Genomic DNA, 14,216 nt, shown 5'->3' with positions numbered 1-14,216 from the left:
AATGGGGCTTGGGAACACTGTATGTAAAACTGTGTGTCTTGTAACACTGGATTGCTCACATTCTAACTTCACCCTCCTCATTATATAACAGTAGTTTACACCCAACTTGGAATATGATTTTTGAGAAACAATACAGAATGAATACATTATACAATAGAAATGCAGTTTTTTATTGCAAATAAGTCTTTGTCAAATGTTTTTCCTTAGCTTTTAAAGCTATACATTTAATGCATTTATACAGTTAACAGAATGCTTGTAGGCAAATTCTTTTAGTTTGTGCTTTTACCAAATTTAATACAGAAAATGTACAATTTTCATCAAGTAGTTTCTTTTTAGTGTTTACATGTTCCTTAGACAGTTTGACATCTGCCTTGATTAGTAAGTTTAATACTGGAGTTCTGTTTCTGGTCTGTCTGACTGTCATGGTATGGCCAGAGGATGGAAAACCTGATGCATCCAGCTGGTGGTAAGTCCTCATAAAGAAGCAGTACTGCAGTCCTAAGTAATTCTGTTGTGTTTTTTAGGTGGTGGTTCGGGATTCGTAGGCAGAGCCCTGACACGACTACTGAAGAGCCGAGGCCATGACATCACTCTTATCTCTCGTCACCCAGGACCGAACAGAATTACATGGGTACGTATTTACCAAGCAGGGGTGGAATAAAAATGACCTCTCCTGTGTAACAGGAACAGAGTGCCTTAGTTTAATAATGCTAAAAATATCTGATACCTAAACATACTGCAAATACAGAACTTTTAAAACCAGTATTATTAAATTAAATATGTGGAATGGCTCACTGTAATCTGTGTAATGATTCTGTCCATTAGTTTACGACTTTTATATTTGTGTACCATATGTGATTACTTATCCTTTAGTAGTGCCAGTCTGCTAGCTTTTGGCTAGTGTCACCGGTTTTTGGCCTCCTCCTTGGGGACTGCTTGTGGACATGCCCTGCACTACACAGATGCCCTTAGGAATAGATGAGAATGTTATAATTTGGATTGTATCAAATACTGTAGTTGTGTGTAATGTGTACAACTGACATAAATGTTCTGTGCAAGATTTGATCAGTCGCCCTGTTAGACAGGGGTCCAGGGAAGTAAATAGTGTGGGAAGAAATAGCCAGGGAATTGTTATGGCTAGGCTTGTATAGGCCCTAGGGCTGATAGCCTAGTACCAACCTATGAACCTATATGCTGCTGGGGTCTCACAGACTGAATGGCCCCTACATATTAGTTGGTGTTGCTAGGGCCTCACTTACTGAATGGACTCTATGTATTACTTGATCCTGGTGCACTGGGCCTGGATAATGATCCTGAAATATCAACTGCTTATAGTGCAGCTAAGTTATTAATTTATACAGACTGCATTTTGAGGTAATGTGTCCACTTATGTTGCCAAATCCAGAGTAACAGAGTTGGAATGGGTCTTTACTGATTTGTCCAGTTCCATGAAAGCAGTAGTAGTGAGCACTTGTTAATGTGGAAGGCCAAGATTTGGATACATTAAGGTACAAAGAAGTTGATGAGATCTTTGCACCTTCATGGGAGGAGGAGCAGAGTCACACAGAGTATGAGCTCCATAGGCAGAATAATCTGCCCCCCTTGGAATTTCTCACGGTTGAGCCTCTCTTAAGGCATTGCTTTTAGTCACTGGATGTATTTTTTTTTTTTGCTCGCCCTCCTGACCCACATGGCCTCAAAGACATGCAGTAGGTGGATTGGACGCTCTAAATTGCCCATAGGTGCGATTGTGTGCGCATGAATGAACTACCGTGGCAGGGGTAGCCACCCGGCACTGTAAACCTTGGGTTGATGATTGTCACTGCGGAAGTGACACCCCGACCCCATGTGCAAAATGGGGGAAAAAGGCGTTGAGGATGGATGAATGGATCTGATGGACAGTGAGTAGTGTGTAGGCTGGGAGTCTCTATACTTGCAGTAGCTGGTCAGTTACCTTAGCTGTAGAGGTGACTAGTATGGTGATGTCATTGCTGCAACCATATATTAAATAGGAGAGATCCTGAGAGATTCCTGTAAGTCACCACCCTGTGTTATTCAGGCAGCAAGTTTTTCCCTCATCCTTCCCCCAGGATAAGAGATTTGGCCCTTTGGCCACTTCATCCTATGTCCTCCCAGCCAGCTCTATTAGCAGTGAAAGTCCATTCTCAAACCCAGGTTGCCAGTGATGCAGACAGATGTCCTACGTCTGCATCATTGGACAAGCACTGGATTTTTTTTGTGTTGTCTTCCACATTTTCATGCATAGCAAGTTGGTTCAGCATAGCAGCTGGCATACTGAAGTTCTCTTTGTTTTTAAAAAGGACTGATGCCATTGAGAAGAGTTGCAGAAAGCCTTTGAAGTTACTATAGCAAACACTTGCAGGTTGCAGTCCAATTTATTTCCACTGGGATGTAGTTAATTTAAATTAACGAATAGTAATGAAACTGTCACAGGAATTTGCTGGGTTTCTTTCCATTAAAGAGGCACTGACATGCTATTTTTCTGTTTGATACAGCTGTTTTCAACATTTTTTCTGACACTGGAAGATAGTTCAGTACTTGAAATGCTATTTTATTTACTTTTTTTTTTAGTTGAGTTGGTCATGTGCATGTATAGTCATAAGACTTTTCACAGCTCATGTCAGTTAATATAAACCTGATAATGCTGTCATCATCTTAAAAAGGGAATTGCTTCTGAAAAGAGGCAAGTAGATTTGTTTTTAGTATGTGTGGTCAGTTACAAGTAATGTGGAGGCTTTCATCTTTGATTTCCGAAAATGAAACCGATGTGGAAGTGGAATCTTTTATAGTGTGTGTAGTATCTTTCGTGTGCCGCACATCAGAGTACTAAAAATGCAACTCTTCTCTGTCAGATGTTAAGCTGAATTTGCAGTGTGTAAAAGGTGGAATGTATTTGTGTACATACAGTTCTGTAACAACACTTGAAGTTGTTTACATTTCTGATAGTACAATTTTATTGTAATCGTGATGCAAAACGAGGACTTTGAGATGAGATGCTTTACTTTTCGTTTTAAGTTATTGCTAACCTGGCATCTTGCTTTTTGGGTTAGGTTTTGCTACTAGGGTTACCACCTGTCCCTCTGAGAGGAACAGTCCCACTTTGGGCTGTTTTGTCCTGCGAAAAAATCTAAAAAAATGGCAAATGTCCTGAGATTTTAAGACAAAAATATTTGCTAAGTTTTCTTTAATAGTTGCATAAAACAGTTATTTTGTATCTGAAACACCTAAATATTATATGAAATACTATAAGCAGCTCAAATGCTGGAAGAATAAGCTTTTATTTAGGGAAAAACAGTGAAGTTATGTCCTTTGCACTGGCCATGGGTATGTCTGTCGTGCAAAAGTGTACATTTCTACAAAAATGTCCCACTTTGGACATTTGGAAAGGTGGCAACCCTATTTGCTATTGCTTTTCAGCACAGCTACATCATCCCCCTTACCCATAAAGGCACTTACTGTGTAGCATGGTTTGGTTTTGACGGATATAAACTTGTCTGCAGAAGCATGATAACTAATCTAAGGAAGAATGAATTTTATAAGATTTGCTTAGTGTTGTGCTCATTTACAGTGAGATCCTGATTTTTCCTAATCTCCTGGATTTGACTGCACTACCAAGATTTACAATATCTAGTTGGAATTAGTGGTTTTACTATTTTTTCATACCATACTGTGGAAGCTGTAATTTATTTGTGTGTGTGTGTGTGTGTGTGTGTGTGTGTGTGTGTGTGTGTGTGCTTTTAAATATCGGAGAGAAACTGTTGGGTGGGTTTGGCCTCAGAAGAAGGGGGCACCTATTGTTTAGAACCTTTAAGAATGTTATTGCTGTGAGCCAACGTGCCTTTCTGAGCTTTCAGCCATTTCCTGATTGACCTAATCTGCCAACTTTGCCTGTATTGTCATGCCCTACAAGTTCTGGGGCAGGTGGGTTTTTTTTACTGTTTTGCTGAGTATACTGTGATGGCTGTACACTGCTTTTTTACTTTATCTTTCTAGAAACTGCTGTGTTTATTCTAAGAGGAGAGGTAATGTTTCTAGGTCTGTTAATTCTTTGGAACATTTTAATACCAGTGTGTTTTATTGAGATTTTTCTGGCATTTTCTGTTTTGCAGTGCACTGTATAGATGCAAGTAATTTGATCTGACACTTAGACTCTCCTTCTTGCATTTTTCATAAGTTACATTCGTATCACATTCCTTCTTTGCGCTTGTTTGCCCTTAGTTGTTCTGGTATCCAGCTATGCAGATTAGCTGTCTTTTGTCTTTGTGTTATTGCTACTAGCTATGCTGTGAAGCACAACATACTGTAAATTGTTCTGCATTTAGCACTGTAGGACTCTGGCCCACCTGGCTCACATGGATAACAATCAGATTGGTTCCTTTTGGTTGCCAGCTTTGTAGGCTTTGGCATTTTTAACCAGTGTAGGAATTGCCAAATGCTCAGAATATTTTATGCAAATGCTTCAGTTTCTGAGAAGTGTAAATTATCTATATAACTTGGAGGCCACCCTGTCATCAAGCAAGTTGATCTGTGAGTACCACACTTTACTACCTGCATCTAGACATGGGCATATCTAAGATATGCTGAAGCAGTCAGTTTTCCTCTAAGCCTCCTAGAACTAGTCTCAGCAGTAATCAACAAAATTACTTCACCCACCTCATATAGCAGGGTCACCAGGCTGTAATAAGTAGCCAATTTACTACCAGCTAATTCCGTGATTACAAAAAGAAATGTCCCTAGTAATAGGTGACTCAGTGGTTGGGCACATTGATTCTGTACTTACAAGGCTAGACAAGGACAGTATTACAGTTAATTGCTTCCTCAACACTGTGATCCAGGGGTTTACAAGGGCTTTACGTTCTCTCACACTAAGCAGATATGACTACAACCTCATGGTAGCCCATGTAGGTGTGACATACAGTGAAGCAAGAAACATTCAGAGAGACATGTTGGACCTCATCAAGCATGTGCCAATTGCAGGGAAGACCCTGGTCTTGAACAGACTCCCACCTTTACCAAGAATGATGCTTATTTTCTTTGGTTTCAACAACTGGCTAAGTAGAAGGCCAGAGCCATGGTGTAGAGGGATAAAGTCCTAAATATGGTCAAGGTGATCCAGGCTTGATTAGTGGCTTGGGAGTCTGAGGCACCAGCAGGGAAGGATGAGCATACCTATAAAGTGAGGGCATTTGGAAACGCTTCTGAGGGGAGCTGTGGTCCACTGAGGGGAGTAGTCCTTGGACATATCGACGAACTTAAGGGTGGAGATAAGGGATGGTCACATTACCTCCACGGGAACTAGAAGCAGTTGCCAGCACTACCCCATCCAGGATGCCCTTAGGATTTGTACTGTCCCCAGCTTACTGTGAGAAGTCTGGAGAAGAACAGGAGGAAGAGCAAGTACTCCCAGTGATGGATGGCTTGCTGGGCAGAATGAAGCAAGTTGGGGAGATTAATTTAGCTAAATAGTGGAGTCATTCTAGGGTGGGGGCCCAGCTTTTATCAGCTTTGGGTGAGATGGTTGATAATCCAACTTGCTTTGCAAAGAATTACCTGCATCTTTTGTCCTGTGTTTTTTTATACTGGCTAAAGCCTTTGCTGCCCCCATGTGCCTGTTTCAGGCAGAGTCCCTTCTTGACATCCAACCATAATGGAGAAAAATCTAACTAATTTGATCTCCAAATTTGATTACATCAAGGTAGGTATTCTCCAAGATAGACGTCTTAACAGGTTACCAGATCTTGGGACTCTCCTGCAACTTGAACGCATCCATGTACGTGTTATAACTGAAACTTGGCTTAACTGTTAAGAGATCATTCCATCCATAGCTGGGTTTTGTATGTACCATGCATTCAGGCCTGAGGGAAACTTCTGTGGTGTTTTCATATTTGTCAGAGACCACTTAATTTCAAGGTATATTCCCAGAGACCTTTACAAACTGAGCCTATTGAGCTCCAACGTAACCTGAACAAAGTAAATTATCAGTCCTATAATCCATTATAGGACACTCTCCATGTCCACAGAAGACCAGAAAAGATTCCTTAATATACTGACCAAGCTACCTATAATGAATAACTTTATGATGGTCAATTTCAGTTATGCTTTGATGAACTGGCACACCTATACTTAACTAAAATAGGGTATGCCCAGAGATATGTAGACATGATAAATGGAAAGTCAAAGCCAGCCAACAGGAAGTCAGGTCATTCTAGACTTGGTCCTAGCCAACATGTCCCCCCTTGTACCACTGCTTTAGTATTCCCATCCCTGATTAGATTTGACCACAAACTTGTCACATGTACACATCTGAATTTAAGTATTTCAATGTACAAACCTATTCAGGTTCCGTGACTGACTCTCAGTGTACCTGTGATGTCACCAGTCACAATGCAGCCCTAGCAGTTACTTGTGTAACAGTTATTTTCCCACCTAAGTTTTAGAGTTGGCTGTCCATACTAGAAGCAAGTATAATGGGAAAATTTAAGTGCAAATGGACCACCAGTTTAAACCATCTCTGTATAACAAGATGAAAAATCTTGTGAAGTTCAATAACAAATCCATATTGTTACATATCAGCAAATGTGCTAAAAAGGTTATCAAGACTAGAACCAGACTGAACTAAAATTAGCATCAGAAACAGGAGGATAAATTACTCCTACATGTCGAGCAAAGTGACACTTTACATCTTTCAAATCCTACCTCAGTGACTGGGTGGGTATCCGAAAGTTTATCTCCGGACAAACCTGCTATGCTGTTCTAGACATGGTGAGCATAACTTGGGTATTGGCAAGCCGCATATGGTCTCCGAACTCACTTGCTTTGTAATTCTTATGATCCTAATATTTGTAATGTGTATGACAAAATATTCAGATAGTGTTTCCTGTACTTCCACATCTGGGCTAGCCACCCAGCGGTGTAAATCTTGGCTCTAGATTGTCACTGTTTAAGTGGCACCCTGACCCCATGTGAAAAAAATAGGGAAAAAAAGGACTGTGGATGGATGGAGTTTCACTGTACTGTTTGGCTACACAACTACAATCACATAAATTAGCCCCACTGGGATAGAGGAGGAAAGTCGTAAGTATGACCTACATAACCAGAGTACAAGTAGCAGTTTTGGTGCGTGGTGAATCTGGCATGAAGGAATGGAGGAATGATGTGGCTTTCCTGGCTTGTCTGTATTCAGGAGGATGGATGGACTCCTGATCAGGTGCTAGTTCCTGCTGTGGAATTGGCATTGGGGAATGGAGATTTAGCAGCAGTGCTGGCTTCGAGAAGGAGTAAAGTAGTCTGGAAGAGTTCCATCACCCACTGAAGAAAGTGGCGCAGACTGACACCCGCTGCTCAGTGAATCCTGGGGTGACTGCAGGCATATGCATACTGGTTCTGGCCTTAAAGCCACAAACAATTGCTTTAGCTAGGTGATGGCTTTGCTGCTAGTGTCTTTCCTCCTGGTGGAGAGAATGGGTTGCATTGGCTAGTGAAGAAAGTGCAATACACTGTCTTGGTATAACAGAGTGCAAACCGAACTCTTACAGTGTTGCAGTATGATTTGCCAGGATCTAAATCGGCACAGTAATGCTTCTAAACCACAGATTGTGACAGATGAAGTATGTAAGCAGGCAGATGACTAAGGTGATGTTGGTGCATCACACGCATATACAAGAATATGGAGGGGCAACATTTTATGGTCAATGTATATATGTGTGTGTGTGTGTGTGTGTGTGTGTGGTATGCATGCATGCATCAGTTTTGTATATTGGGTTGGAGTGGAACATATGCAGTGATCATCAACTACAGCCAGTGTTCACACCTCTGGGTGGCTAGCCCTGCTGCTGTATATATAATATAGGCTAGCCACCCAACTGCACTATATATTATACATGGCCAGCCACTCAGCAGTGTGAACATGAGTCCATAGCTGTATATTAGCTACCCTAGGAGCATTTTTAAGTCTAGCCAGGCTTCCCAAATGTATTCGACAAGTTTTGATACACTAAGGTTACTTTGAGGAGTGTATGTAAGCTTGGGCCTGGAAAGCCAGTCATTTACAGGCTGCTTCTGTCTGTTGGAGACATAGGTGTCAAGTCAGAGCTACGTTTCTGATTTTCCCCATCCACTTGTCCAAATTGCAGTTGAATTGGGTTAGGGAAGAACTCTGCTTCACATGCATGGGGAAGCCTGCTGCAGAGAAGGGTTAGTCTGAGAAACATACTTGTCCCTCCAACATGTGCCGTTTGTCATGGGCCAAGTTTAGGTCCTGTGGGTAATTCTGATGCTGTTTGTTTTGCTGATGTGCAGCAGGACCACCAGAGTGGGGTCAGGGGATGCCTTGCAGGCCAGTCATAGATCACCTGTCCTTGGTCTGTAGGAGACAGAGTACTGGGATAGTGCTTTGAGGCAGTCTGTGTAGGACATGTTTGAGATATATTATTGTGCGGAACCTCTGTGGACATTCCATTTGTTGCATATACCTGGTAAGGTGCATACAGAAGGGGGCATTTAACCCTATTGGTTTGAGGGAAGAGTACTATGGAACAATGACATTCTTGGACCTAGATGCCATATCATTGCTTATAAGTTGAGCACCACAGAATGACTTCATTACTACTGTAGACACATGATGGTCAAAGGCCAGTTTAGTGTCTACATGCGTTCTCAAATCCTTGACTATTGGGTCTACTCTTACGGGTGTGTTTTCAGTGTGGTAGTTCCAAGGGGAAGTCGCCTCCCAAAGGATATTATGGATTTCTTGGCATGGAGTTGTAGACCATGGCTCTGGCACCAGTCATTAGTCTGTGTCAGGCCTTCGTGAAAAGTATTTGTGCTTTGGGAGATTCTATGATTACACCCAGTTTGCAGTTGTCTGCAAACTTGGTTAGCCAGAAACCCTTCACTTTAGAGAAGTATATGCCTAAAAGAACCAGGTCCAGTTCAGAGCCCTGAGGGACTGTGCTGGTGACCAGTCTCTGTGTGGAGGTAGGCTACCCTATCCTACTTTCATGAGTCTTACCTGTGAGCCAGCTGACTGTCCAGCAGGTGACATAGTTTGTAATGTCCAGGTGGGGTATTGTATGCACCAAAGCAATGGACAAGGGCAAAAGAGTGATCTTCTCAAAGAAGATTCCCAGTTTAGTAGACATGAGCTGCACTTGATGAAACCAAACTGGGTTGGGTCCAGTGTCTTAAGGTTTTTCCTGTGTCACAGTGCCTCTAGGTGATGGTGGTCACATTTGTGACATTCCAACCCCATGTACAAAATTGATGCCAGTGCATGCATGTTGTGTCTAAAACCTCGGGAGGTTGCCACTGAAACACTTCCAGAGTCCTTAGACATTTACTTATTTTTAAATTTGTTTGGAGGAGGCAGTCCAGCATGTTCCCTCCCAACATGGAGGAAAGATACCAGACCTTCAGACTGTATAGCACATACTATATATTTATATGTATATACATTATACATGCACTGCACACATTACATATACTTGCACACACATGTAAGAATATATTTCTCATATATACACGCACGTGTGTGTGTATGTTTAATACATACATGCGAACATATAGTCTGTATTTTATGTATGCGTTAATGTATTTAGTGTTGTATAGTTTGGAGGTGTGGTGGCTTGCCCTCATTTTGGGGCAGGGCAGCGTGCTTGTTTACCACTTGCAATAAAAATCTTTTACAAATTTGGAGTGCTTCTATTTATTTGCAGCTTCCCAAGGTTGCAGATCCTTTGTTCAAGTCAAGATGACAACTGTGTCAGTTGAACAAGACAAAGATTACCCAACCCACAAGGTCAAGCTAGGAGCCACCACCTCCGACAGCAGATCTGTCACTAATGTTGTTGCCAGGGATCTGTCCTGGGACCACTACTGTTTGGCATCTACTTCTCAGAGGTCCAGGAAAAGACAAAGAGCCTGTGGCTGACCAAATTTGCTGATGACTGTAAGTTGGCTGCTGTCTTTGACTCCCCAAATGATAACATAATGTAAGAGGGTCTCATGGCAACAAATGACTGGTACCAAAGTCATGGCCTTAAGTTTAACGCAAAAAATGTATTATCATACCATTCGACAAAAACACATCTCCTACTGATTACCACATCCACGGCAACCCACTAAGCACACAACCTGTGGTGAGAGACCTTGGTACACAAGTTGACAACAATCTCACATTCAACTATCATGTAGCGGCAGTGGTCAGAAAAGCGTTTTATTTGGGTCATCTCATAAGTAAAGGGATTGCATCCAGAAAAAAGGATGTAATTGAGTATAATGACCTGTTTGGTATGTACCTCTGCAAACACCTGCACCAACTGGAAAGGCCACAGAAATACCTCACAAAGAGAATCCATGGCCTCCAACACCTGTCCTATGCGGACAGGCTCAAATGACTACCGCTCAACTCTGTATCATACAGATTGCTCAGAGGTGATCTGTGTCGCACCTATAAGGCAATATCAGACCCTGCCCTACTAGAGATGATCCATATCCGTAAGTGCAACTCCTTACGTGTTACCCACTTGAAAGGCCTAAATCTAATATGCAACATCAACAAAACCCACTGGAGAGACAGATTTGTCTCCCAGAGGCTGCCCCGTCTCTGGAATAGACTTCCCATACATATCAGAGTACCCCGGTGACCCTCTTCAAGCACAACCTTGATGAGTGGATGGGGAAACCATAAATTTGTCCCAGGGGTTCCACCTTTGTCTTTCACTGACAGGGACAGGTGCTAACTGAGGTCTCTTTTTTTGGAGATAAACTCTTGGCTAGGCTTGTAAGGGCCGCATGGCCATTAGCCTAGTAGCCTGCTATGATCTTATGTGGAAAAGATCTGAGGGTTATGGACAAACTAAACCATCAGGATTTTAGTGAAGTGTAACAACAGAGACAAAGGGAATGCTTGAGTATTAATCTTAGGGTGATGGAATCCTGCTAGGTGGATAATACTCCTGTATCAGGCACTGGTTATACTGGCTAGGTTGTGGCTAGAGTACTGTATGCAGTTCAGGGAAATTATGCTGATAGGAGATTAAGGCTGTAAAGGAATGCAGCTAAGATGATGGAAGCTGTGTCATGAGTTGAGGGTAACAGAAGTTGTCCTTTTTATTTCACTAGAAAATATTACAAATGGGTAATATGAAAGCACTGAAAGGGTAAATGATTGCATTACCTTGACAAGGAAGGAAGGACAAAACAGACAGCAGATGATATGACCAGCATGTGAAGGGATGCATTTTTTCCCATAGATAGCATAGTTGTTAAGCTAAATCTTTTACCAGAATGTGTGATAGAAGTTAAAGCAGTTGAGGCCTGACTTCCCATGTGATCACTAAACAGCATAGAAAATGTGCCCACTCTGCTACAGAATAAAAATACAGGCTTAAAATACAAAACCATACTGAATGTACTCAATGACAAGTGAAACATCCTGCATTACAAAGAAGGCTGAATGTCTTAAGATCTCCACCAAAAGCTTAAACTCCATGCAAAAAAATAAAACCGTGCATCAGCAGCTGATGGCAGAACCTGATGAAGCAGCAGGGCAACAAGTGTTGCTACTGAAGATATAGCAGGAGAGCCGTGAAACAAAGCAGTCACCCCGAAATCTTATAGATTACAATAAGTGAATGAATGATGTTGATCAAGCACTGGATGAACATGCCACAACAACACAAGAAATGACAAAAATGTGGAGCTAAAGGCCTGACTCAAGACAGCAGAAGCAAGGTTAGACTGGGCAGAAGCCAAATTAATAGTTAGAGGACAGGTCCCAAAGGAAAAACATCAAATCATCAGGGGAGCCTGAAAAATTCAAAAGTGCAGAATGGTAATGGTGAAGGTGCTGAACCAATGGACCCACATATTAGAAGAAAAAAAAAACAAAGGGCACTCTACACTGCATGGCACCTGACAAGAAAAGGAGCCGAGAAACCATTCCCCAGGATTCATGAAGCTCGGCACAAGGACAATGTTAGCCTTGCGCTGAGCATGCGGCATAGAGATGGCGCAGCAGCACCATATGCATATTAATGAAGGCACGCTGCCGCACCGTCCACGTGCACAGGAAACGTGCACAAGTGCAAAGGGTGTGTCTAAGTGCTGCACGGAGGCATGAACATGTCCACTACAGTCGAGCAACCTAAAATGCTTACTAGTACAGCCTGCCTCTAATAGTAATCAATCCTGTCAGTGTCCGTGGATACTGAAATGTATGTAAAGCATACACGAGAGTTCCGCGAACACCAAAATAAATTCACAGGAGTAAACACACAAGCACATAGCTGAATGTTGAGCCCCCATCCCTTAAAACCCCATGTCCATATTTCATTGTCGTGCTGATATTTATACCAAGTGGAAGTGAAACGCAGCGTGTTTGCATGCCACTGCCCTTTACTAAGCCTAGCCCAATGGTTAGAGCATTTGCTTAATATCTGCCCATTCGCGGTCTGAGTCGTCCTTGTCTGGACCCCCCAAAAATGAATTTATCTAACCTGGGTCAACCTACCATGTCATGAAAGATAAGTATTTGCGTGTACCTATGTGCGTGAAGTACAGCATGTGGAAGACCAAATATGCTAGGGTTGGCCTCACAATCATAATGGTATCAGAGATATGTAGAGTAGCAATCATAATGGTATCAGAGATATGTAGAGTAGGCAATGTGCACTGCTGACTGGGCTGCCATGGGCTAACAACCAGAGAAGGGATGGATGGTGTGTATATGGATTTTGGGGGGGTGATGGGTAATGTAATAATCCACCAAGGGGAGACTGGATCGGATGTACAATAGGTGAACTGGAGGTGTACGAGGGAGCAGTGGGAGAATCCAAAAGGAAACTAAAGAAAATACGTTCACATCCCCAATACACCCTGTCAGGTCATATTGCAGAACACAATCCCACAAACATATGAACATTAAAATGTATGCTACACATGTACAGAAACGGTACCAGCTCACACCACATAATGGTTTGGCCTGAGCCATCCAACCCCTACACACCTGGATACATAATTGAATACCCATCATCCCCTTCACAGCACCCCCCCCCCTTGCTGAACGTCCATCAAAACCACCCATACTCGGGCTGCTAGCTTGGGCCAGCCATATCTGCACATAGTGCTCCCTACCCACATCTAGTAGGCAGTCTCACCCTAAGCAGTCACAGGCCTGCAAACTAGGTATCCCATGCATATATAACCCTCCCTCATTTTCATATAACCAAAAGAATTGGGGTCATCGGCGTCCACAATTTGCGGACATCCCTCATAGGATAAGTGTCTGTTCTCAAGATTAGACTTGGTGGCACAACATAATTTCCACCCCCGTTGACATCCGGACACAAGTTGGATTAGCAGTACTTGTCCACAACCCTGCTCATCCTCCACCCGGCCCTGCAGAACCTACAACACGGGATTACACACCTGACCATGATGCACGTCTCCCCATGTGCATTATTGGGAATATATACCTTTCACATGTTCCCAAGAAGCTTCCCCATAGCCATCTTCCAAATAGTACATGTCCACAAATTGTATACGCTGTCCAGGTTCCATGTCATAATGATGCACACCCCCTGTATACAAACAGTACAGCTCCCTCCAGGATGCGGGTGTTCATAAACATGGCCATGTATAACTCCAGATATGTAGACATATATCTATAAATGTACATACTTATATTCGCATAGCTACACATCACACATACATGCATATAAGTAGTTGTCAAGTATGTGTCCTATTCATAAATATGCATACTTGCAAATGTATACATATGTCTCTCAGAAACATATGAACATTAACATGTACTATACATATGTACACCAACTGACTGTCACATTTGTTGCCAGTAGTGTGGAATGCCTGGAATAAAGTCATATATCCTAACTACCATCCATGCAGAATGCATCACGGATGGTTTAGTGGTCAAACCAGTGACTATGGTGTTTCTGTTCGTGGGTCCAAGCCATGCAAGGGCTGCTAATTTTATATGATGCCCAGAATAATGACTGTTGGATGTATGGTGATTAAGGCACTTTTAAGCAGACGTAAGCGGGTATGTGTGGCGGTCATTCAACAGTATGGGAAATGTAAATAAGTATGTAGGTGTATATGCATGTGTATGTACAGACAGATACATACATATATATATATATATATATATATATATATCCATGAAGAATGAACATGGT

General features: G+C 42.2%; 1 protein-coding gene across 1 annotated transcript in view; it reads left to right on the top strand.

The window, feature by feature from the left end:
• Positions 1-524: 524 nt before the first annotated feature.
• SDR39U1 (short chain dehydrogenase/reductase family 39U member 1) overlaps positions 525-14,216 on the top strand; it is a gene marked incomplete at its 5' end in the record, with an annotated part of 234,380 nt that continues 220,688 nt past the window's right edge. The window contains 1 exon segment of the mRNA XM_044058856.1: positions 525-631. Coding sequence (XP_043914791.1) covers positions 525-631 — 107 coding nt within the window.

The sequence above is a fragment of the Protopterus annectens genome, chromosome 16.part0 (genome assembly GCF_019279795.1).
Source record: "Protopterus annectens isolate FY-2018-M chromosome 16.part0, PAN1.0, whole genome shotgun sequence".
In the NCBI taxonomy this organism is placed as follows: domain Eukaryota; kingdom Metazoa; phylum Chordata; order Ceratodontiformes; family Protopteridae; genus Protopterus; species Protopterus annectens.
The sequence above is the reverse complement of the archived record's forward strand: the minus strand, read 5'-3'. Positions and strand labels throughout refer to the sequence as shown.